The 24,295-nt window shown below is 37.9% G+C and overlaps 1 protein-coding gene across 1 annotated transcript in view; it reads right to left on the bottom strand.

Moving 5' to 3' along the window:
• LOC105223870 (transcription factor hamlet) overlaps nt 1-14,099 on the bottom strand; it is an 87,694-nt gene extending 73,595 nt beyond the window's left edge. Inside the window, exon 1 of the mRNA XM_049462342.1 lies at nt 13,841-14,099. Within this exon, the coding sequence (XP_049318299.1) occupies nt 13,841-13,952 (112 nt within the window). The 5' untranslated portion in view covers nt 13,953-14,099. The remainder of the gene's footprint in view (nt 1-13,840) is intronic.
• Nucleotides 14,100-24,295: the final 10,196 nt, after the last annotated feature.

Genomic DNA, 24,295 nt, shown 5'->3' with positions numbered 1-24,295 from the left:
TTTGAGCTTAAATCCACAACCGCCACAGTATTCTCAATTTTTTCTTATAAGAAGTGAACTCTTTCACACGAAAATATTTTGTTTAAAGTTTGTCAATAGATTGCAATCCAATAGATCTTTCACTTTCACCGCTTGTTTCACTTTCTTTAAAATCAAATGCACAACACGATTATTTTGAGTACTCCTTTCAAACAACTAACGCTTTTTCAGCAAGTTTCGGTTGTTAGTTTAGTGCGCGGTATCTATTAGAATATTTTAGTTCATAGAATATATCCGTTTAACTGTATGCCGTTCCGACGCTGGCACATTTGCCGCGTACCCCACAACTTGACACAGATCGCGCGCGACGCTGTGTTGCCACTGACTGCGGCACATCCGCTCCACATAATTGCTACTGATCTTCCCTTCTGTTTCGCTGACTTTTTTTTATTTTTCAACTTTTTTCCAGCCTTCAGCCACAAATACACTTGCTAAGCGAATATCTAATTTCAATATGACTTATGTATATGCGCGTCGCTTGTTACTCTTGCTCTACATACGCGCGGATTGCACTTCGGATTAGAATCGTCTTAGATACAAAGAGATCGGCGGCGTTGCCGATTCGCCAAACGCTTCAGTACACTTGTAGTATAAGCACCAAGTGTTGTGGGCGCGTGTGTGTGTGCGAGTATGTAGGTATATGTCACGTAATCTACATGTATGTGTTTGTTGTTGTGTTTAGAATGTTTTGCGATAATCCGCGTACGTCCATTTATCCGAGCGCGTTGCGTCCTCTATGTCAAAATAACACTTTTTTGGGTTTATCCGAGCGCAGAGGCAACGTATGGTTCGCGTCGAATGCGGTTGACCGCGCGGTATGCTTGACTTACTTGTGCGCAGCGTGGCCCCGCCAATGGTAACGGCAAGCTTTGGTATGATCTGGCCTTTGGTATTTGTAGCGCGCAACAGCGGCATAACAACCCGAAACACAGCCCACTCAACCCACCAAGCGCACACATACACACACAAGTCTTTGCATTTACACTCAGCTTCGTACAAACACACGAATAGATAGACGAGCTTCTCCAAAAGATAACGGTTATTGCAGCAGCAAGCAGCAAACGCTTATAAATAATCAGTGCGCATGTATTGGTGTCACCTAACCGTTATCTAATCAAAGAGACTAAACTAAAATTGTGAAAAACCCACACAAAGGCAAATTAAAAAAGATAGAAGACCTACACCCATACATACTTGTACAATTGCAGTACATATGTATGTATGTATGTATGTATCATAAACTTTGAATACTTAGAAAATGTAGGCGCTGGTATGCCCAAGCACAAACTTATACACTTACGCGCACACGCTACACGCTACTCGCTGAAAGCTCCATTTATGAAGTCGTGATAGTACAGCTAAAACACTTGTACGCCTAATTAATGAGCTATCTTCGGTATCAGCTGTAACAGCTTTCATAATATAAAAAAAAGTCTTGCCGTATTTTTATTCAATTTTCAATTGTTCATAAAATTGTTTACAATAATGCGATTCAAGTCAAATATGCGCCGTTTTGTTCGATGACGCGTTCCCAACGAGATGCCAACTTCATAATGCCCCTCTCATAAAAGCTCGTTTCCCTATTGGCAAAAAACTCGGAGAGCCAATTTTCACAGGACTCTCTTGTGGCCAACTTCAGACTACCAAGCGCGTTCGCCATGGACAGAAACAGGTGGTAATCACTTGGTGCGAGATCCGGACTATACGGTGGATGCAAAAGAACCTCCCATCCGAGCTCCCGGAGCTTTTGGCGTGTCACTAAAGATGTGTGTGGCCTTACGTCGTCCTGATGGAAGACAATTCGGCCTCTGTTGATCAAAGATGGCCTCTTCTGCATGAGTGCTGCCTTCAAGCGGTCCAGTTGTTGGCAGTACCGGTCCGAATTGAGCTTTTGGCCATAGGGGAGCAGCTCATAGTGGATTATTTCCTGCCAATCCCACCAAACACACAGAATAACCTTCCTGGCCGTCAATCCAGGCTTGGCCACCGTCTGGGCCGCTTCACCGCTTTTCGACCACGACCATTTGCGCCTTATGTTATCGTAAGTGACCCACTTTTCATCGCCAGTCACCATGCGCTTCAAAAACGGGTCGATTTTGTTGCGATACAGAAGCGATTCGCATGCGTCGATACGGTCAAAGATGTTTTTTTTGCGTCAATTCGTGTGGCACCCATACATCGAGCTTCTTAGTGACTCCAAGCTTCTTCAAATGGTTTATAATGGTTTGATGACTCATGCCCAGCTCTTTACCGATGCTGCGGCTGCTACTATGCCGGTCTCTTTCGACCAATTCAGCGATTTTATCGCAATTTTCGACGACAGGCCTTCCGGAGCGTGGCGCATCTTCGACCACCTCTACACCAGAACGAAAACGTTGAAACCATCGTTGTGCGGTGAAAATGGAAACTAAATCGGGTCCATAAACTGCGCAAATTTTATTGGCGGCTTGAGATGCATTTTTGCCTTTATCGTAGAAGTACTGTAAAATATGCCGTATTTTCTCTTTATTTTGCTCCATGTTTGCGACGCTGTAACTCACGAACGACTTAAAAGAAACGACAATCAACAAGTGTTAGCGCATGAAATGAGCTTTCCAAAAAGGTATAGCATGACCCGATGCGACGAATAAAACTAGAACTACGCCTAATTAATGAGCTATCTTCGGTATCAGCTGTAACAGCTTTCATATTATATATATATTAAATACATTCATATACACATAAACGATTGTGATATTATGGGGATATGGCGTTTATAATCTATATAATTATAACAAGTACTAAAAGAACTAATTTGCTTGCAAGGATGACAGCCTGCTAAATGCCAATATATTGGCAATGTTAGAAAATAAAGCAAAAGAGTCCAACTTCATTGTTCGACGACATCGTTAATGGATTACAATAAAATTTATTATCATATTAATTTGGTTTGAGGGTCTTACACTCTCTTAGTTTTATTACTAAAGAGTGATCCATAACAGGTTTCCTACTTTCTTAAAGAAAAAACACAGAAACAAATTTAATTTTCAAATTTATTGTGGAATGTTTGTTATCACTCGAAAGAACATTATTTGGCATTTATTTTTTGAAGATCATCTCTTTCAAATGTTGGCGACAACTACGTCTTAGATGGTCCATCCGTTGCGTCTAATTTTCGATGACACGTTCGAGCATTTCGACTGGTAAGAAGCGAATAACACGCATGATTCTTCTTGAAGAAATATGGACCGATGATTTCACCGGCTCACAAATCACAGCAAACGGTTTTTTTCTATATTAAATGATAGTTCTTGAATCTCTTCGGGTTGCTCTTTGTCCGGCCAGAAATAGGCCTCATCACTGAACTAAATTTGGCTGGAAAAAGTCGGATCTTCTTGGAACTATTCAAGGGCCCTTAGAGTATAGCGCGATATCATATGGGAAGGTCGAGCGGCTTCAGTTCTTTTACAAGTTAAAATTGTGTACGATTACAATTTAAGATCTCGACGGAAAATGCACCGAGTCGTTCCATGCTTCAGTCCGAGTTGCTGCGAACGACGTCAAATCGACTCTCCACTGCGTGCTGGACGTGATCTATTCGGTCGAATATTATCAAATAATGAATGCTGTTTGTCAAAATGGGTAATGGTGTTGCTAATAGTAAGCACAGTAGGCCGATTATGTTGACCATAAGTTGAGCGAAACTCGTGAAATACATTCTTTAACAGGTTGTTCAATAAGTGGTCGTTCCATAAGAAAAGGCGTTACTACTAGCACAAATTTTTTTTGTGTAGTTGGTACGCTCTTCATCTGAACGTATGTGAAGTTTCATTTTAATCTGTCAATTCATTCTTTGTTTACAAGCCATTTAGTGTCGCCGTGTCACAGTATTTTTTATAATGGAAAAGAAATTGAATATCGTGCAGTGATAGATAAACAATTAGAACAGTAGAAAGATGGGTTGCTTAAACGTGGTCGTACAAGCCTTGAAGACGATCCACGTGAAGGACGTCCAAAAAGCGCATCAATACCAGAAATCATAGCCAAGATACAGGATATGGTTCTGGAAGATCGTCGATTGACTGAGAGAGATTTAGTAGAAGCTCTACACATCTCAGTATGAGCTTTATTTCAAGTGAATTTTAAATTCGAATGCGACTTTCTCAGCAACAACTGGAGCGTTTTAGAAAAGATAAAGTGGATTTTGTGCTTCGATTCATCACTATGGTCTATCACCATGATCTTGAATCAAGAAAAGATACTTAAGAGTGGTGTGAACCTGGTTGTTCGGCTTCATGTCCGGAAACCGGCAAAGAAAGTTTGTGGGCCAGTGGAATCGTCGGTTCATATTTCTTCAAAAATGATGCCGGTAAGAACGTAACCGCCAATGGCGATCGTCATCGCGCCGTGATAATCGACTATTTGATGCCTGAAATTGAAGCTCGTGAGCTCGGCGACGTTTAGTTTCAACAAGACGGCGATGTTCCCACACATTGCATCAATCAATGGATTTATTGAGAGATCACTTCGGGCAGCAGATAATTTCATATTTTTGGCCGATCGGTTAACCACCAAGATCATGTGATAACAGAATGTTAGACTTTTTCTTTTGGGGATATACTCGTATAAAGTATAAAGCCTATGCAGACAAACCCGCATCGATTCAGGCTTGGAGCAAAACATCATGCGTGTTATTCGATAGAATTGATTTTTTATTTAAAAACAGTGCAAATAAGAACTGTTTTTGTTGTAAATAAGGCCAACTCACACACAACTGGCAATTATAACATTTAATCGATGAATTCCACCAATTATCGATATTTCTACTAACTTTGTAAAATGTCATCTCATCATGCCTCTAGAAAGTCAAACATTGATATCGTAAATTAAAAAGAACGTGCCATAAATTGTATGCCTACTGTCCACAGCCTTAGACTGTCAGGTCGTAAGCATCACTGGGTGTCACAGCACAATGCCTTTTAAATGCGACTTTATACCAAATAAATAGATATGATACATAGGTGTTATCTGCTTATGCTTCATTTGACAAGACAGTTCGGAGCGCTTGAAACCCTACATAAATACGTGCGCGTGTGTGACGTGGACTAAATGTATGAGTTTGTATGTGTGTGTGTGGGTTCTAAAATTAGTTAACGTTGTAAATGTACTTTACGAAAAGCTCTTCACCTACTATTATGAAGTTGTTGTTGTCTTTTTTTTATTTTTTATTGAGCATGACATTACGCGACTTGCTCCTTGCTGGCCGCTAATCAATATCGATTGGTAAATGTCTAATTGTAGATAGTGTTTTATGAGCTTAGCCAACGATGAAAATCTTCTTTATAGGTGGAAGTCATAAATTATATAAATAAGTACAATAATATTACCAAATTTTAAATTGGCGCTTGTTTTCACTCGTCTTCGCCAGAAGTGGAAACAACAACACCGATGTTGTACTTCAGCACATTCGCTTGACGTTATCATCGATGGTTTACGATCACGGCGATCGATTTATACGAGCATTTCAGACTAAATGTGCTCCAGTATTGGAGTATTCTTTTTAGATTGCCTGATAATAGTAATATCTAACAGACGATACTGCCGAAAAAATAATGCCTTCTATTATACTCTTTTATTCTTGTTTATGGGCGTTTTCCTGCCTTAAAAAAACAAAATTGTCAATTTATGAGACAATATTGACATTGCGATTTTATTTACGCATATTTTCACTGCCATATGTTTTAGAAGCTCACAAATTTGTCTGGACTTTAGACAGTTGTCAGTTAGTTGTTTACTAGATATCAATTAAATTTTTGAAATTTTGTTCTTTTAATTAAAGTTTTGCGTGTTAGCCATGTCCGTCTGTCTGACTGTATATGGTATACGCGAACTAGTCTCTCAGTCTCTCAAATACCATTTGAAATTTTGCAAAAGTATTTCTCTCCTAAAGAAACTGTTTATTTATCGGAACCATAGGGAAAACTTTTTTGTTTGACGAGATATCTTTCCATATTGGGCACAATAGACCAAAGGTCGCAGTGCATTCCTCATCATCATTCATCTTTCCATAATTATATATAATATATATATTATATTATTTAGACTAAGACAATATTCGAAGAAATTGTTCAAATCGGATTACTATATTTTTGAAGAAAGTTTCCTAATGTCAATCTTATATAAATCATCGTCAATATTATCAAAAACTGTAAGAGTCGATTTTTACAAGCTTCACTTGAAGCGAATTTTTCACCATAATCAGGAACGGTTAGTAATCACTTGGCTCCAGATCCGAACCACTATCGACGTGAGTAGCCCTGTCCTCGCGGAAAACAATCCGCACTCCACTCCTTTCCGCATTATGCTTCTTCAGACAGTTCAATGGTTGACAGTTCAGGTCTGAATTAAGAGCATTATCGTATGTATGCTTACCATAAAAGATTCCCTGCAATTTCCACTACACACATCGTAAACCCTTCTTGACTGCTAATCTTGACTTGCAAATCGTTTGTATCACCTCCCCGCGATTCGACCATTACCATTTTCGTAAGTTATAAAACCTTAGTTAGGTTTAGGTCGTAGAGTGTATCCTTATTGATGGATCTTTCTTGTTACCCGAAAACTTTAGGAATAATACCACCATATTCTCAAAGATCGACGACGCATGTTGATCTTTCGCTAAGGTTGCCGAAGGTATGGTTACCGAGATATTTCAATTTCAATCTAGCTTTTGCCAGAGAGGAGGAAATGACATTTCGCCTTCCTCCACATAGCTTTAGAAAAGAGTGTCCGATAAAATATTTAAGCGCACCTCGTATGTACCTATTGGACAGTGTCTACTCAAAATACACATCTGGAATTGTGCCAGCTTTGACTTTACTAATTCGGAAGACATCTCAGTGTTCACTCTGGGTCAGAAGCATTTCGCAGTTGCACAATATCTGGTTGTTAATCAACGCTTGCTTAACTCAATCAACTCGCTTCCAGCCAAATGAAACTGGGTTAATTGGGCATCGGCTTTGCAGTTTTCAGCAATTGTGCTGTGTCCGGGCACTCTTATAAGCCGAATATGGAGGAAGATTGAAGCTATCGCTAAAAGGTTCACGAATTTCTTGACTAGTTTTGAGCGCACAGTCACACCTCTCTGAAGGAAACTGCACTTCAGTGTATTACATCTACTGCATATATGTATGTATATATGTACTCGTATACCTTGATGGCTCTACTTGAACGAAAACTAAATAAGTTAATGAAAAGCAGAACAAAAAAACTTTACCTCCTATCATCTCTCTTAATTCTGATCCATCCGGGATAAGCTCACAGCGTCTCTTCACTTCATTCACTTCACTTTTTAAACTAGGAGTTCCAAACATGTCGCATAGAAATAATAATCATATCTAGATTTAGATTATCAACCTAAACTATTACTACTATTTGATATGCCAACAGCGGAAAGTTACGCTGGAGATCTTTCGGAAATTTATATGAGCTCGTCACCATGAGTATCATATTGTGTCCATCGACATTTCAATTTTGGAAATATTTTTTCCCGAAATATAGGTCAAACTATTGTTCTTAAGTATAGCAAAATTGGAGTAAAAGTGTTCATATGCAACCTTAATCATCCCACGAAAACCACGAAAGATCAAACTCGACAACATATTTTCGTTCGATCCAGGCAACGAATCATCATTCTACAGGGTTTGACTCACATAAATTAGTTGAGGCAGAAAATCGACTGCTACTGCAGAAGGGTCTGCTGACTTGAAGGCTCTGATAATTGTGTCCAGCAAGTACTCACAATTTCTCAATGTCTTCAAAAGAAGACAGGCAAACCAAATAAATTGTTATCAAGCCAAATATTTTATTGCTCGCACATTTCCTTACACACATACATAACGGTATTAAACACATGACTGCAATTGTCATTGATATACAGTTATATTGCTATATTTACCAAAAATTGTTGTTGTTGTGCTTGGTTTAACCAGCACTAAAGAGAATATAATGTCTCTTGCGATTGCTTAAGACACTGCTTAGCCGCCAGCAATTTGTTATTGCAATGATTTTACTTAATTTTCGTTGCTATTTGGACTGGGTAAAAATTTATTGCCTCCGAATATTGTTTCGTCGTATCAAAGAAATTTATTGCTTCGCTGAGCTTTTACAAAAAAATCGATCGTATCAGAGCGCTGGTATTCTCGAAGATAAATACTGTCTTGATGCGTAACTTTAGAAGTGTGTTAGTGTGTGATATACTTACTTATATGTATGTATGTATTTAGGTTTGTAGAAAAGTTTACTTTATTAATGCAATAAAAATTAACACACTGTCGCAGGTGACTTGAATGACAACAGAACGGACTAAATAACGGTCCGGGCAGATAAAGTCCAAATAAACAAGAGTACTCAGCTATTTTGTACGAAAATAAGTGAGTGACTATTTGTTAATATGATGGTCAGTGGGCCTGTGGAGCAATCTTAACACACACACATAAACTTCAACATGCACATGAACATACATAAATACATACGTACTGGAATATATCCACAGCTGTAGGGTTGGTTTAATGGGAATTATTCTTCATTCATACATATACACATAACCGATATATTGTAATATAGGCCAGCCATGGAATATCTGGGTGACAGTCGAAATTCACGTACAAATGATGAAATAGAACTAATAATATTGAACGAAAATAAAGCGTAGAGCGCTTAGATTTATTGCAAAAACACCAAAATAACTGTCGGGCGTAAGAAATTATGAATTCAGTCTGAAACCTATATTATTATTGTTATTTTATTAGAAATATATATGTACACACACGTATATATTAGACTTAATAGCAAGTCACTGAAGCGGAGAGACGGACGGACAAACAAACGAACATGGCTAAATCGGCGCAGCTCGTCATGTTGGTCATTTATATGTATATATTTTTTATAGGTCCGACGTTTTATTTTGTGCATTACACACATAGCGATTTTGTATGCCCGCAAAATGAAGTTGATCCAGAAAAACGATATACTAAGTATACTCACTGAACCATTCACCATGCGCCACATCTTGGAAAACACTCATGAAATTAGGATCGACACACACCACCTCTTATCGTGCGACTTCTTCAATCTACATCTGGAGAAAATAGTTTGAGCTGCAGCTCTGAATAGAGAAGGTACAATCTTCGACAAGAGTGCATAACCGCTAGCGTACGCCACTGACATCGACCAATGATCTCAACAGCCGTACTCCGTTAGTTCTGATTTCTCCAGACTGGATAAGGAAGCGAAGCAAATATCTCCTGTCATCAAACAAAAAGTCGTCGCCCTCGCGAATGGCTCCCTCGTCACTCTTGCCAGTCATAACTTTGAAGTCGTAGATAATTTCGTCTATCTTGGACCAGTATTATTAACACCAATAACAATGTCAGCTTTGAAATCCAACGCAGAATAACTATTGCCACCAGGTGCTACTTCGGACTAAGTAGGCAATTGAGAAGTAAAGGCTTCTCTCGACGAATAAAGACCAAATTCTATAAGTCATTCATCATCCCCGTCCTGCTTTGTGGTGCAGAGACATGGAAGATCTGTTGAGTCCACGCTACGAGTTTTCGATAGAAAGGTTCTGCGAAAGATTTATGGTCTTTTGCACATTGGCAACAGCGAATACCGCAGTCAATGGTACAATGAGCTGTATAAAATTTCTGACATAGCATAGTAACTTAAAAGACAGCTCTGAGGCAGTCCGTTGGAAAGACCAGGTGTAAAAGGACCTGGATTCACTTGGAATCTCCTATCAGCTCCAAACAGCAAAAAGGAAGAACGACTAGCGCGTTGTTGTAAATTCTGCTATTACCATGTAAGGCGTGTCTACGCCCATAAATAACAAGATACTTATTAAAGGACCGAGTTGGTCGATCATAATCACATTGCAGATGGGGAAATCCGACCACTGTCACGACCACAAAATGCCATTAAGTGAAAACTTATGAAGTGCTGTTAATCAGCGTATTAATTTGTTTACAAAACTGTTATTTTGTGATAAGCGCTGAAGTATGGAGGGGCATCCATATTTAAGGATATTAAAAAAAAAACTAGGATTTGTCCCGCCCTCTAATAAATTGAAACACACAACTTCTAAACCACTAAAGTAGATTCAATAGACTTGCTGAGGACAAGTCTCACTAGCTTATCCACGTACTGTGTAAAAATTGGTAAATTGAAATAACCTCGCCTGCTCTCCATATAACGGTTTTGTTAAAAACCACTAAAAATGCGATAACCCAATGAATAAATGCCCCAGAGATATTAAATCTTACAGTTTTCATGATGCAATAGAACTTCATAGCAACCAGTTTAAAATTTTGGACAATGGGCGTGTCTCATTTAAGTAAAAAAAAAATGGTTAGTTGTACTACAGTGTGCAAATGGGCGAAACCGGACTTCAGCCACGCCTAATTCCCTTATATCCCAATTTTAAATTCCATATGATTATTTCATTTGCAATGCGGTTTTTCGTTACTAAAATGGTAACGCCTAATCTCCACTTCCATAATATCTAATGTTGCATTTTTCTAAATCCACAAGACTTTGGTAAATAATTTCGATTTTTCGAAATTTTCGACGGCTCAGGAGAAAAAGACTAACTTACTTGAATATCTGTCACCACAACCAACGCTTGTACCGTAATCAGGCCTGAGCTGATACTACATAGGAACTAGGCTGCAACGCAATGTCACTACAATAACAAACACATTCGCATAAGCATTTACAAATGCATAATGACAGCATCTTACAACTGGGGTTTCACCGAGTCCATTATGCCAGCGAACCACGCGCTTATCAGCTAGATATTTATGTATATGTTGTTGTTTTTAAACACATTCTATATATGTAATATATGCATAATATATGTTCATATGTAAGTAAATCATTGTGTTTAAGGTTTAAATATTTTTGCGTATTTTCTTAGAACTTTGGAAGCTGATAAAGTCACAGTGGTAGATATTATTGCCAGAGTGTGGATATAAATATACATATATGTATATGTATGTATGTATGTACACAAATAAAAACTTTTTACATTTCGACACAAGTTTTTGTTGTTATTATATTTTCCCAGTTTTAGTTAGTAAGAATTCTTGATTTGTAGTGGTGCTGAGCATTCGAATATTCGAAAATGCAAATTAGCCCAGCCCTAATATTTCAGGAAGGAAAGTATGTTTTCACTTGGTAATTGTCTTCTCAACGCGTTGTGGCTACCACATATTCCTCTGGAATTGTAATTAGAAAATTCAAGATATGGATACCGGAGCTTCGTAACTACAAATATCCGCATAGTTAACTAATATTAACTTGATGTCCGAACTATCTCGAACTCATTCGTATTAACAGATATCCGGTTATCAGAATCATGAAAATATAAAAAATGTATTTTAAATTTTACACTTAACCCCTTAGCATGACAGAAAATCAGAAATATCACGTGAATGTGCGCTGGTTTATGATCCAAATTCGATGCCAACTAATCTTAAACTTTTTCATATTTAGTAGTATATACAAGTATGCATGTATATATAAATATGTATGTATATACAAATATATTTGTACTTGAAGAGCCTGAACGTTACAGAGACCGCAAATGTATTTCTATCTTAATACATACTTATGTGTAGGTTTTGTAAATATATTAGGGTGGGTAAAGAAAACGATTTTTTTTCGCTTGTTACTCTGAAAAATTGGTTGATGGACACCCCTACAAAAGACTATCCAAGTATGAGCTTTTAATTGTAACGATTTTATGTTTTTTTTTTCCTTTTATCAGATAGAAAAATTTGTATCCCACCTACAACTACTTGAAGAAATAGAAAACCGTTAGTCAGAAGACCTTCCCGTTACAATTTAGAGCTCATACTTGGAGAGCCTTTTGTAGGGTAACTATCAACCATTTTTTCAGTGTAGGAATCGAAAAAAGAATTACATTTTTTGGCCCACCCTAATACAGATATTTGTTCTTATTCTCCTTTAACATGAGACCAGTGACTTATCGCCAACATGCTAATTCAAAATAAATTAATAAAAATAATTCTACAACAAGAATAACTTTATTGAAATAATTTATCACAAAAATTGTGTCATACTTTTTTATAGTTCTTATTTTTTGTTTCACCAGCAATTTAAATCACTAACATTGTACGCGAATTTCAATAATTTCGTTTTGGATTTAATTTTATCTTCTGCTTATGAGTTAGGAATATATACCACCATATATTAAATCTTCTCAATGCCGCATATCTGCTTTTTAAATGCATATATTTTAAATACAATTTTCATGTTGAGTTTGTTTTTTTGACTCTATTATATGTATAGAATGTGTTTCACGCGTTTTGCTCGATTTATGGTCAATATAGTCGTACTATTCGCAACACTATCACTGAGTTTGACATCCAGCATTCTTTGTTAAGTCATAGTTAACCGAATAGACCATGTCCAGCATTCAGTGAAGAAAATATAGCAGCTGTAGCTGAGAGTGTGCACTAAGACCATGGAGAGTCGATTCAGCGCCGTTCGCAGCAACTCGAACTGAAGTATGGAACGACTCGCCGTACAAAATACAACTTGTAAAAGAACTGAAGCCGCACGACCTTCCCAAATGACTCTCGCTCTATAGGTCCTGGAATAATTCCAAGTAGATCCGACTTTTTCGAGCCAAATTTTGTTCAGCTATGAGGCCCATTTGTGGCTCAATGGATATGTATACAAGCAAAGCTGCCGTTTTTGGGACGAAGAGCAACTTGAAGATATTCAAGAGTCTGTCATTAATTCAGAAAAAACAATGGTTTGGAGTGGTTTGAAGGTCGGTTCAATCATCGGTCTATATGTCTTCCACAATGATGTCAGTAATGTAACCGTAAATGTCAACCATTATCGCACCATGATAACGAACTATTGACTAAGAGTGAATCTCGTGATCTCGGCGACATTTGGTATTAACATTGCACCAATCAATGGAGAATGGGAATCACCGAGATCATTTTATTGAGCAGATAATTTTACGTTTTGGGCCGGTCGAATAGCCATCAAGATCGTGTGATATCACACCGTTAGATTTTTTTTTTGGCTACATGTTAAATCTAAAGTCTATGCGGACAATCCCGCTTCGATTCAAGACTTTGAGCAAAACATCAAGCTTGTCATTCAAAAGCTTTTGATGGCAAAATTTAATTTGAAGCTTCATTATAACTTCACAACATTGGTTGAAAATTGTCAATTTGGCACTAAAAAAAAACCACCATTTTTACCTCAAAAAATAAAAAAATCAAAATTAGGCCATTTTGTTAATTTAAGATATTTTTCAAAGATCGTAGGTTATTGTATAGGAAATATTTTGAAGTTTAATAAACGGTTTGAAGTGTTTTGTTTCAGCTATTCAATCGGCTGATATCATATCGGCAGTTGGGGTACTTTTTTTGGTACCTCTGTAGACAGCACATAACTCCGTTATTTTTAAATATTTTTATAAAAAAAATCTTAAATATAGCTGAAAATATGCCTTATTGCGTCCAAAGAAGTTCGAAACATTCAATCTAGTACTTTCTTTTAAAAAATTTCAAATTTTTAAATCTCCTTTTCTTTGTTACTGAAGATATGTATTTGCCAATGACTCTTCCCTTCCCATTAAAAATATTATTTCCTTCTCGCACACCGATGCCCATGCAACTTCTTGTAAGTTGGTTTTGTAGCATGACATTAACTTGATAAACTGTTTATTATTATAAAATTTTGTTTTTAGATATACTTTACAGCCTTTTAAACTTACCTTGATTGAGTCTGCGTGCAAAAGCTTTGGATCGCATAATTATATCGAATATTGATGACATAAAAATCTTTTTTCGCGCACCAGTGCTCGCTCGGAATTTCTCGTTTCTCATTAATAATTTCGATATTTTTTCGTATTTGATGATTAGTCAGTTACTTCTTGGTTTCAATATTGAATTGTTTCTTCAACTGTGAGGTCTGCGATATATAGCGTTCATTTATACATACATACATACATATGTATATGCCTTTAATAAAATTTCGTATATAACAGCGGATGAACATCGAGCACATAAGAGATCTTGCGTCCATCACTAAATTAACCTTAAAATATCCATCAAGTTTTGGATTTTGCCATTTTCAGGACAAATCACCGCATTGATTTGGTAATCCTAAGTTATAACGAATTCATTCCAGAAAAATTATATTAGTGGAATAAATGTGATGCGAAGGAGGTCTAAAATTGACCCTAAGTCTAACAAGTTTGGTGATGAAGAAATACGGTCCTTGTGTATAATTAAACGCTCGCAGTATTTTGCAAAAGACAGTATGCGAGTAACGGTTATTTCTGTTAACTAAAACTAATCGAGATAGTTACAGAGTTATATTGGGTTGTCAAAAAAGTCTTGCGGTATTTTCGCTAGTTGGCGCTGAAAGCGCGTAGTTTTAGTTTTATTCGTCGCATCGGGTCATGCTATACTTTTTTGGAAAGCTCATTTCACGCGGTAACACGTGTTTGATTGATTGTCGTTTCTTTTAAGTCGTTCGTGAGTTATAGCGTCGCAAACATGGAGCAAAATAAAGAGAAAATACGGCATATTTTACAGTACTACTACGAAAAAGGCAAAAATGCATCTCAAGCCGCCAATAAAATTTGTGTAGTTTATGGACCCGATTTAGTTTCCATTTCCACCGCACAACGATGGTTTCAACGTTTTCGTTCTGGTGTAGAGGTGGTCGAAGATGCGCCACGCTCCGGCAGGTCTGTCGTCGAAAATTGCGATAAAATCGCTGAATTGGTCGAAAGAGACCGGCGTAGTAGAAAAAAAAAATAAAAAAAAAAACAAAAAAAAAATAAAAAAAATAAAATAAAAAAAAAATAAAATAAAAATAAAAATAAAACAAAATCCAAAAAAAAACCGCAAGACTTTTTTGACAACCCAATACATATGTATATGATCAGGATGATGAAAGGAGTTGAAACCCAAGTGACTGTCTGCCATAGCGAGAGACACCTTTGGGTTAAAAAAAAATTAAAATACATCTATAGGTTAATGTGTAAGGCATCTTAATGAAAGGCTGAAAGAATATATTTCTAATAACAGTATGTCAAATTTCCTAAAATAGATGAAATCGGCGGAATACTTCCTCTAGTCCCCGTATATCTAATGTTAAGAATTTGAAGCATAAGTATGCTTGACTTTATACTTAATGTAGTGGTTAATCTGTGAGGTTTCATAATTTGCAAATTGCGAAAGTGTTAAGTTTTCGGTTAGACACAAACTTAGCACTTCCTTACTTGTTTTTATTGAACTTTTTCCAATGAAATGTTTATGGAATAAGTGAAAAAAATATTTTGATAATTTGTCCAATGTTGAAAAGATTCTATGATATTTAAATCATTTTCTATAGTCTTATTAAATTCTAATTCTAACACCTCTAGAATATTGTTTTCAAGTTGATCCGAGTAATTGTCTCGAAAATACAGCCTTGAGAACTTGTGCGCTTGAGGCTAGCTACGCTAAGTCCGCCGTCTTTAAACGTGTTTTTCTCGAAACTGTGTGTTTTGAAGTCGGTTGGCAAGATTTCTCGAGAACTAGCAAACTAATGTTCATGAAATTTTACATAGGTCTATGAGATACAGTTCTTAAAGATTTGGATTATTCCGGATTAATAATATTTGAAAAAAAAATTCACGAAATTTTTACTGAAATTTTCATTTCTTTGCAAAAAAAAATCTGCCTAAAATGAAACTTTGAGTTGTTTTTTTTTCTTCGCCCAATTTCTAAGCTAAGGCTTTAACAAAACGCGTATTTTTTCACTTTATGTGATTATGTAAGGAGTTATCCTGCCAATGCGGACGCATCTCTTTTCCGAAGAGTCGCGTCGCAATGGACGAGTTAAAATTTTTTTTTTCCAGAAATTTCAGAATTTCTTTGTTAACAATGTATGTTTGTAACAATAAATAATTCTAACAAAATATTTATTTTTTATTTGAGAAAAGACTGTTGAAAACGGACTGTTTTTACCCGACGAAACAGATGTAAGCCCTTCAGGACAACTACCCTTCCTTTGCATCTTCTTAAAATATAAAATCTTAGAAATTTTGTCTGAAAATTTTAAGTCAATGCGACAGATACTTTTCGAGTTATTTGATAATTATTAAAGAGTTCTCGGGTGCTCTGGAACTTTTGAGTAAAACTTCTTTTTCGATTAATTTTAAATAAATCTCCAATGATTACTAAAGGTCGCACTGAAATCAAATCAACATTTTTCCAAATTTAATTCCTCGCGCTGCATTTTCCTTTTATTTACTTTTTATTTTTAGGCTTCTCATGAAAGCAAATACATCATGCATTATATGCCAGATACTATATATTATATCAAAGACTCATGCATTTCACATCTTTTTGGAATTTAATTCAACATTATTGATGTACATAAGTAAAGATGGAGCAATAACAGTAAAATAGCACCCTTTGAAAATTGCACGTAATCTTCACCTTGAATGTGGCAACAATGTCGCCATAAAGCTCCAAAAAAACATTCGAATTCCAAAAGAACATACGAAACCCTCGCAAAAACTCGAGCAAAAGTCGCAAAATTTATTTGTGAATTCGCAACGCAGACCCCACGACACAGTCACTCGGCTGCCAAACTCTTCGCGTCATTATGCACATTCGCACTAAACGTTTAACGGCACTTTTTGCTGAGTATTTGTTATGTTTGAATAGTTGTTTTTGCTTTTAATGCAGCAGCAAGTATTTTATACTTTATTTGCATTTTTCGGTTTTCAATTCACTTGGCCAAGTGGCCGACCAGCAGTGGCACAACCCGACGCACCACACACACACACGCAGTAAAACGGCCAGCGGCGTTTAAACATAGCACCGGCACTTTTTGCGCGAGTAACATCAGCACTAACGGCAATGGCACCTGTTTCCCTTGAAGCACCTCAGACGCGACTGACGCGAAACTTCTTCGGCGGGCGCCCCCAACAAACAACAAACAAACTAACTAAAAAACAAAAACAAAAAAAGAAAGAAAACACAAAAACAAAGCAAAAGCGCAAACGAAGAGACACAACTTGTGTCGACCGTAGAGGGCGGCGTGGAGTTGGTGGCAAGAACAGAAACACACAGACAGCACGCAAAACAAAAACAAAAGGCACGACTGCAAAAGTCCAGTGAAAAGGCTAAATGACCCGCGTGGTGCTGCGCGAATAGATGAATGAGCGGACCAAATGACTGACTGACTAGCAAACTGACTGACTAAGTGAGCGCTTAAGTGGCAATACGATTGAGCTAAGGTGGAAGGCCAAGAGACCAACTGGCTGACTAGCTGACTGGCTGCCAGGCTAGTTGAATGTCTAGCCAGTTGCCAAAGTGCCTATGTGGTTGAGCGTCACGCGGTGTCAGGTGGCAACAACAAAATGCAAATCAGCGTTGTGACCGCGACCGCGACGCCGCTTTAAGGACAGTTTATGCAAGCGGTAGCACCAGTACAACCACCCTAGGCACCAGCGCCACCAGCACAATCTTGGACGCTTAAGCGTTAGTGTTAGAATGGCGCGTGCGACCCACGTGGAGCAGCTGCCGACAGAGTTTTAAATCGCGAAGTTCACCCCTACCATGGGATGATGTGGGCTTTATGCAAATGGAGTCACGCAAGCTAAAATGCTGACGTTTACCATACAGATACTTTGAATATCACATGCACACGGGGACTCATGCGTTCGGATTTATGCATATATGGCTATATATATGTAAGTAGTTCACCTGCGCTGGACTCACTTGCATGGCGGGTCTCTTAGTATGCCAACGTATTAATGTCCGCTCATTGTTGGCTAACATTTACCAAAAATATTCATGAGTTAGTGACTTTGACAGCAGGCAACAGTTGCTAGCACCACTGACATCTATTCGAAACAGGGTGTACATAATCAACTCACCCTTATCACCCAAGCTTGGAAAGTGGAACAGCGGGATCTTGCCTAATTATAAGTACGGCGCTCTTAAATATCAGAGTTTGTAAACCAAGCACACTCAAAAGTGAAGGAAAATAAATGAAAGCTAGTTTATTTCTGCCTTTCACTCACATTTAGGTAATGCCTCCCCTAATTCCCTAAAAGTGCCAAAGCTTCGTCGAGATGATAAGCATCGCAATCCTACCGAGTCTGATCCGACATTAGCCACCAATCATAAATTTTACATTTAATTTATATCTGAATTACACATGGAACCGTCGATCAAAGCTCGGGGGGTACTGGACGTTTGGCAAGCAACGTCCACAAGGCCCCATTTTTCAATTGGTAACGACGGTTCAGAGCAGACAAAGTACGGGAAAAGTTACGTTGGATGAGCGCAACACAATAAACATTTATGCCGATGGGTCCAATATGAAGAAGGGATTTGGTGCCGGGATGTACTGTCCAGAGTTAATCATAAGGCAGCCTTTTAAGCTGCAGTATGTTTAAAGACCGTTAAGCATTAGCAGGCAACTTTAGATTTTTAGTTTGTTTCGCATTTGCGCGAGAAGTGTCTTGAGACGGGTAGCAGTAGAGAGTGGAGATCGCCAGAAGCAAGAGGCTTCACTTTTCCTAGGTGTCAGATCACAAGGGCATCGAGGGCAATGAGATAATGTACAGGGTTGTCAAGAGTGGTGTACGGCCGTCAACCGAAACCTTGATCGACTTTGGTAAGCCCATGAATTGTTTATACGAAGTTTAAGGCAAGAACATGGTAGGGAAGATCAGAGACGTATAAATGGAACGACCTATATGGATGCAAAACTGCAAAAGTTATGTGCACAGCGGGAGATCAGAATTATGTAAGGTTCTGGAACACTCTCCAACTCTAGTGGCGTCACCTGCTGATAGGCCGAAAAAACTACAAATAAACGGCATCAGAGATACAATAGAGTACCTTGTGCACTTATGCCACATTGGCAAGGCCACGCGTCAAGCATTTGGAGACGCCACGGTATGAGAGACTGGAAGATCGTTAGTGAAGCCATAGTGTCTGTTGAAAATCGAGTCAAGCGCAAGCCTCCAAAATTTTGACTACTCCTCATGTAGTACATATAGGTAAGCACTCCAACTGGTAACGCTAAAGACCGAAACTGATGTATGCGCTGCTCATCAGCCTACCAGACTAACCTAACCTTACCTAAATCCTCGAAAACATTCCTTAAGGCCATATAGAGAATGCTTGTTGCCGCTATACATACCATACTTATGTACAAGATACGCGCATGACTTTATTTACGCACTCTCATTTTGCGGCGGAAACAGGCGCAGTCGTCTTCTCAGCTGTTCCACAATTGAAAATTTATCCGTAATTCGGTCTTATTATAACACAATTTTCATAAAGCAAATAAATATCTGGAAAATTTAGAGCACATTAGTGCAATTAGTGAGGAAATGAATTTGCGCAAAATTTTATGGCCGAAAAATCGTTGTGGTCGTTTGCAGCTACGACGCAGCATAGTGCGTTCGCGTGAATTTCAATCTTATTGCATCTATCAGCTACAATGCGCCAGACTCGGCACGCGCCGCCTTTTAATTTTACTATTGTTTTGATCTTCTTCACGGTCCATAATTTTATTGTATGGGATAATAGTTTTCAAATGCGAATTTCCAAGCCGACAGACCAACCACCGACCTACTGGCCTATTGGGCGAGGTCTGCAAGGAAAAGCTATAAAAATACTATGAAGATGTAAAAGCAGTTTAGAAGCGTCACGATAAAATGTAACGGTGCTATTCGATTCAAGGTGATTTTATAATACAAATGTATGGGATACATGCATATATTAGTTTGATTTTACATAACCTCCAATTTTACGTGACTTATATTTCTCCTGAATAAATATATACGAGCCAATGTCAGCCAAGACTGAATAAATGACAACTATCCCATTAGTTTTTATTGAACCATTACAAACTAGACGACGCCAGAAGTTCTTCCTTTTCGCTGTTTGGCACCAATTGGTAATTCCAAGTGAAGCCAGGTCCCTCTCCACCTAGTCATTCCGACGGAGTGAAGGTCTTCCCCTTCATCTGCTTTCCCCGACGGATATTGCGTCACTGAACTGAAAGGTTTTCATCCATTCGAACGACATGGCATATACAGCATATTTGCTGTCTCTTAATTCACTGAATTGAATCGAGCTGAATCGATTATTTAACGCATTGTTCTTAAAATCAACTGTCATAAAATACCAAAAATAAATCTAGGACTATACATTGTACACAACTTTCTTGGCACATTTTATGAAATATTGTTTCTTAATTAGAAATTATTTGAACGAAATATTACCAAAATAGTGTCTGTGTCCGGTCATTGGAACGAACTCGTCCGGTTATAATTGTGACAAAAAAGTACCCAGAAATTGTAAATAAACAGCAAATTATTTAATTATTCATCAATATTTATTTTGTTTCCTTCAAAGTGATCCCATCAAATGTAATACAATTATGCCAACAGTTTTTCTATTCCTCGAAACACTTTTCATAAGCACTTTTTGCGATGGCCTTCAGTTTCTTCAGCGAATTTTGTTTTATCTCTTCGATCGACAGAAAACAGGTTCCATTCCGATGATCGTTGAGTTGTTTGCATGTGAAAATCATAAACTCATATCTCATCGGCAGTTATAATGCTCTCCATGAATGTGGGATCGGAATTCGCACGTCAAGCATGTCTAAAGAGATCTGTTTACGGTACTCTTAAAAAAATCAGCTTTATCGGGACGAGCCGAGCAAAAATGCGTTAAAATAAAAACAAGAAAAAACGCTAACTTCGGCTGCACCGAACCTAATATACCCTTCACAGGTGCATTTTTTTTTTTTGGTAACTACAGTTGCGGTCAAAATAATAGTAGTGCTACTACTGCACATAGTTAATTGTTTCTATTTTCTCGCGTTTTCTTCTTTTCCCTTTATTCCCCTTAATACATATAATGTTTTATAGACAGAGTTCAATAAAAAAGTGCCGTTATAACTGTATACGTTAGCACGTGGAGTCGTTATTTCATTTACTTTCAAATGTGTTGGCTATTGAGTCGGTCAAAACCCGCAATGACCGCTAAATTAGTCAATCGTGTGGTTAGATACTCGAAAAGTAATCCTTTCGCACCTGCAACTGATATCAAGAGTGAATTGCAGCTGGAAGCAAGCGTGGAAACTATCCGTAGACGTTTGCGGGAACAGGACTTAGCAGCTCATAGCCCAAGAAAAGTGCCATTACTGACTAAGAAGCATGTAGCGCAAAGGCTTAAGTTTACGAACGATCACTTGGAATGGGCCCTTAAGAAATGGAGAAATATTTTGTGGACAGACGAATCCAAAATCGTTCAAGAGGATCTCGCCAATATGTCAGACGACCCGCTAGTTCCGAATACAACGCGAAATACACAACTAAAACTATTAAATATGGAGGGTTAAGTATTATGATTTGGGCATGTTTTTCATTTTATGGTGTTGGACCGATATACTGGATAAATGAAATCATGGATGGTACTGTGTATGTTCGAATTATGGAGGAAATCATGCTCCCTTTTGCCACTACTTTTGGTCTTCCAGCAGGACAATGACCCAAAGCACACAAGCAAGTTGGCACAGCAGTGGTTTTAGAGGAACAGGGTTGAGGTCATGGAAAGGCCTGCACAGTCTCTAGACCTCAATCCAATAGAGAATTTGTGGTGCGATGTGAAAAAGGCAGTTTCTGTTGCTATTCCAACAAATAATAATCAGCTTTGGGAAACAGTAGAGGGGGCACGGAAATGGATACCAAAGGAACGATGTGAACATCTCGTTAATTCAATGCATCGCCGATGTGTAGCTGTAATATCGAACAAAGGATACGCAACTAAATACTAATTATTTTATAATTAATTTTCTTATTATTTTCAATTTAAATCAGATGAAAAGAAAATCTAATTTAAATATATTTTTGTTAAATAAAATCACACTACTATTTTTTGACCGTCCATATGCATAATGTTCGAATAAAATTTTATCCAAATATGATTTCAAATCCAACGACGAATCAAAAAATGTCTTTTTAATAAGATCATAGATTCACATGGTTTCTTTCAGTGTGAAATGCGTTCAACGATAGCTAAACGAGTGAACACAAATCACCGACTATTTCCAACTCGAAACACTTCATCGATTGCTCCATGAAAAAAATCGTTTTTTCGGGTTAAAAATTTTATTTTTAACTATATTTTATCGAGTATGGTTAGAGGATCTTATGTACAAAATAAAAACGCTACTCCCGCAAAACACCCACGAACTGTTTAAGTCCTATCTTTATGATCGAAAATTTGTAGTTCGATGTAACACCACGCATTCACAGTGCGTTCAAGGTTGGTCGAAGAGTGTCTGGCGTCTCTGTCTCTGGCGGCGAGAGCTTTTATTATAAGACTGGTGTGGGTGCCGGGCCACAGCGGAATTGTAGGTAACTGCAAGGCTGATGAGCTGGCAAGGAAAGGCACCCTAGAATCGCTATCGGTAGAATGGGAACGGGTAGGTGCTCCTGCATCCTCATGTTCTCTAGTACTGGATGGCTGGGCCTCGCGGCTGCTCGGTCAGCGATGGTCCAGCATTGGTACCTGTGCGGTCGCAAAGGCCTTTTGGCCCAAAATAGATCGCAGAAGATCTAGTGATCTCTTTGCCCTCAGTTAGGCTAGCCTCTCATTAATGATGGGGCTCCTGACGGGCCACTGCCCTACTGGCATACATGCCGTAAGACTGGGAATCTTACCGGACGCCGCATGCAGAAGCTGCTTGGAATATGATGCAGTAGAAACTAGCCAGCACTTCCTTCTTGACTGCCCTGCTTTTGGGAGGTCAAGACTTAGACACTTGGGGGCACATAGCTTCAGAATACCCGCCGACCTGGCGGGCATAGAAATTAAGCGCCTCTGCAAATTTGTATTGGATACTAAACGGTTTGCCGATATCTAAGTCCGAACACGGGAGTTCGTTTTTCAATGGCTTCACAAAGGACTACTTCTATTAGTCCATGTGCGATCTCTTGATCAGCCATCTAACCTAACCTAACCTAACCTAACCTAACACCACTACATCTGCAGCCCAAACGATTGAAGCTGGTGTACCACAAGGCAGTGTTCTTGGTGTTCTTGCAAGATAAAGGTTAACGAGCAAAAATGTAAGCACGTTACATTTACCTTAAACAAGAGCAGCTGTTCGCCTTTGACACTGAACAACGTACAAATACCACAAAGCAATCATGTTACTTACCTAGGGGTACATCTGGATAGGCGACTGACTTGGCGAAATTAACTCTCGCTCAGCCCTGAGTCTACAGTATAAAGTCATTATATACAACACAGTTTTAAAACCAATCTGGGGCTATGAGTGTGAGCTGTGGTGCAACGCGAGTAGCAGCAACTTCGAAATTATTCGTCGTGCGCAATCAAAAATTCTTCGTACAAACACCGGAGCACCGTGTTATATCCGAAATGAGAACATCCAACGCGACTTAAGAAATCCAGACGTACGAACTGAAATAGAGCAACGAAGCGCGAAATATGCATTGAAACTATCGGTTCACCCAAATCAACAAGCAAGATCGCTATTGCGTGTGAACAGGAGCTCAAGATTACGTAGAAACGACCAGCCCAGACGTAATATATTTTAGGCTCAGTTTAAAAAAATAATCACCCATGTAGGGTGTAAGTTAAGTGAGTAGTTTAAGATTCGCAAACTTATTGTTAGGCTCTTAAGTAGGGTATATTCAATAAATAATAGTAAAGTAAAAAAAAAATATATATTTTAGTTCCGAAAATTAAAAAAAAAAATAATATTTTTAAAAATAAAAATTTAATAATTTTTTTTTAATATTTTTTTTTTTCAAAGGGTATTTTCAATATAACCAAAGATAACGTTTTATCTAGTTTTTTTTTAATGCATTTTTTGCAACTCTAAACTCATATAATATTCAATTATGTTTGAACAGTTCAATTTGCTTTATTTTGGCTTACTAAAAGCTTGGCTAATTTTATGAAATTATTTACTAATTAATTTGCAATCCACAGCCTAAGTTTTCCTTCAGCCAAACAAGTAAGCATATTAAATTTTCGCATTCTTCATCATTTAAGGCGAAATTAATGAATCGCAAATATCCATATTTTAGAGATCTCCAATTACATACAAATTCTCCATTAAATATTAGCGCTTAATTTAGCCTACAAGTCAATGTAACTATGCA

The sequence above is a fragment of the Bactrocera dorsalis genome, chromosome 1 (genome assembly GCF_023373825.1).
Source record: "Bactrocera dorsalis isolate Fly_Bdor chromosome 1, ASM2337382v1, whole genome shotgun sequence".
Taxonomy (NCBI): Eukaryota; Metazoa; Arthropoda; class Insecta; order Diptera; family Tephritidae; genus Bactrocera; species Bactrocera dorsalis.
The sequence above is the reverse complement of the archived record's forward strand: the minus strand, read 5'-3'. Positions and strand labels throughout refer to the sequence as shown.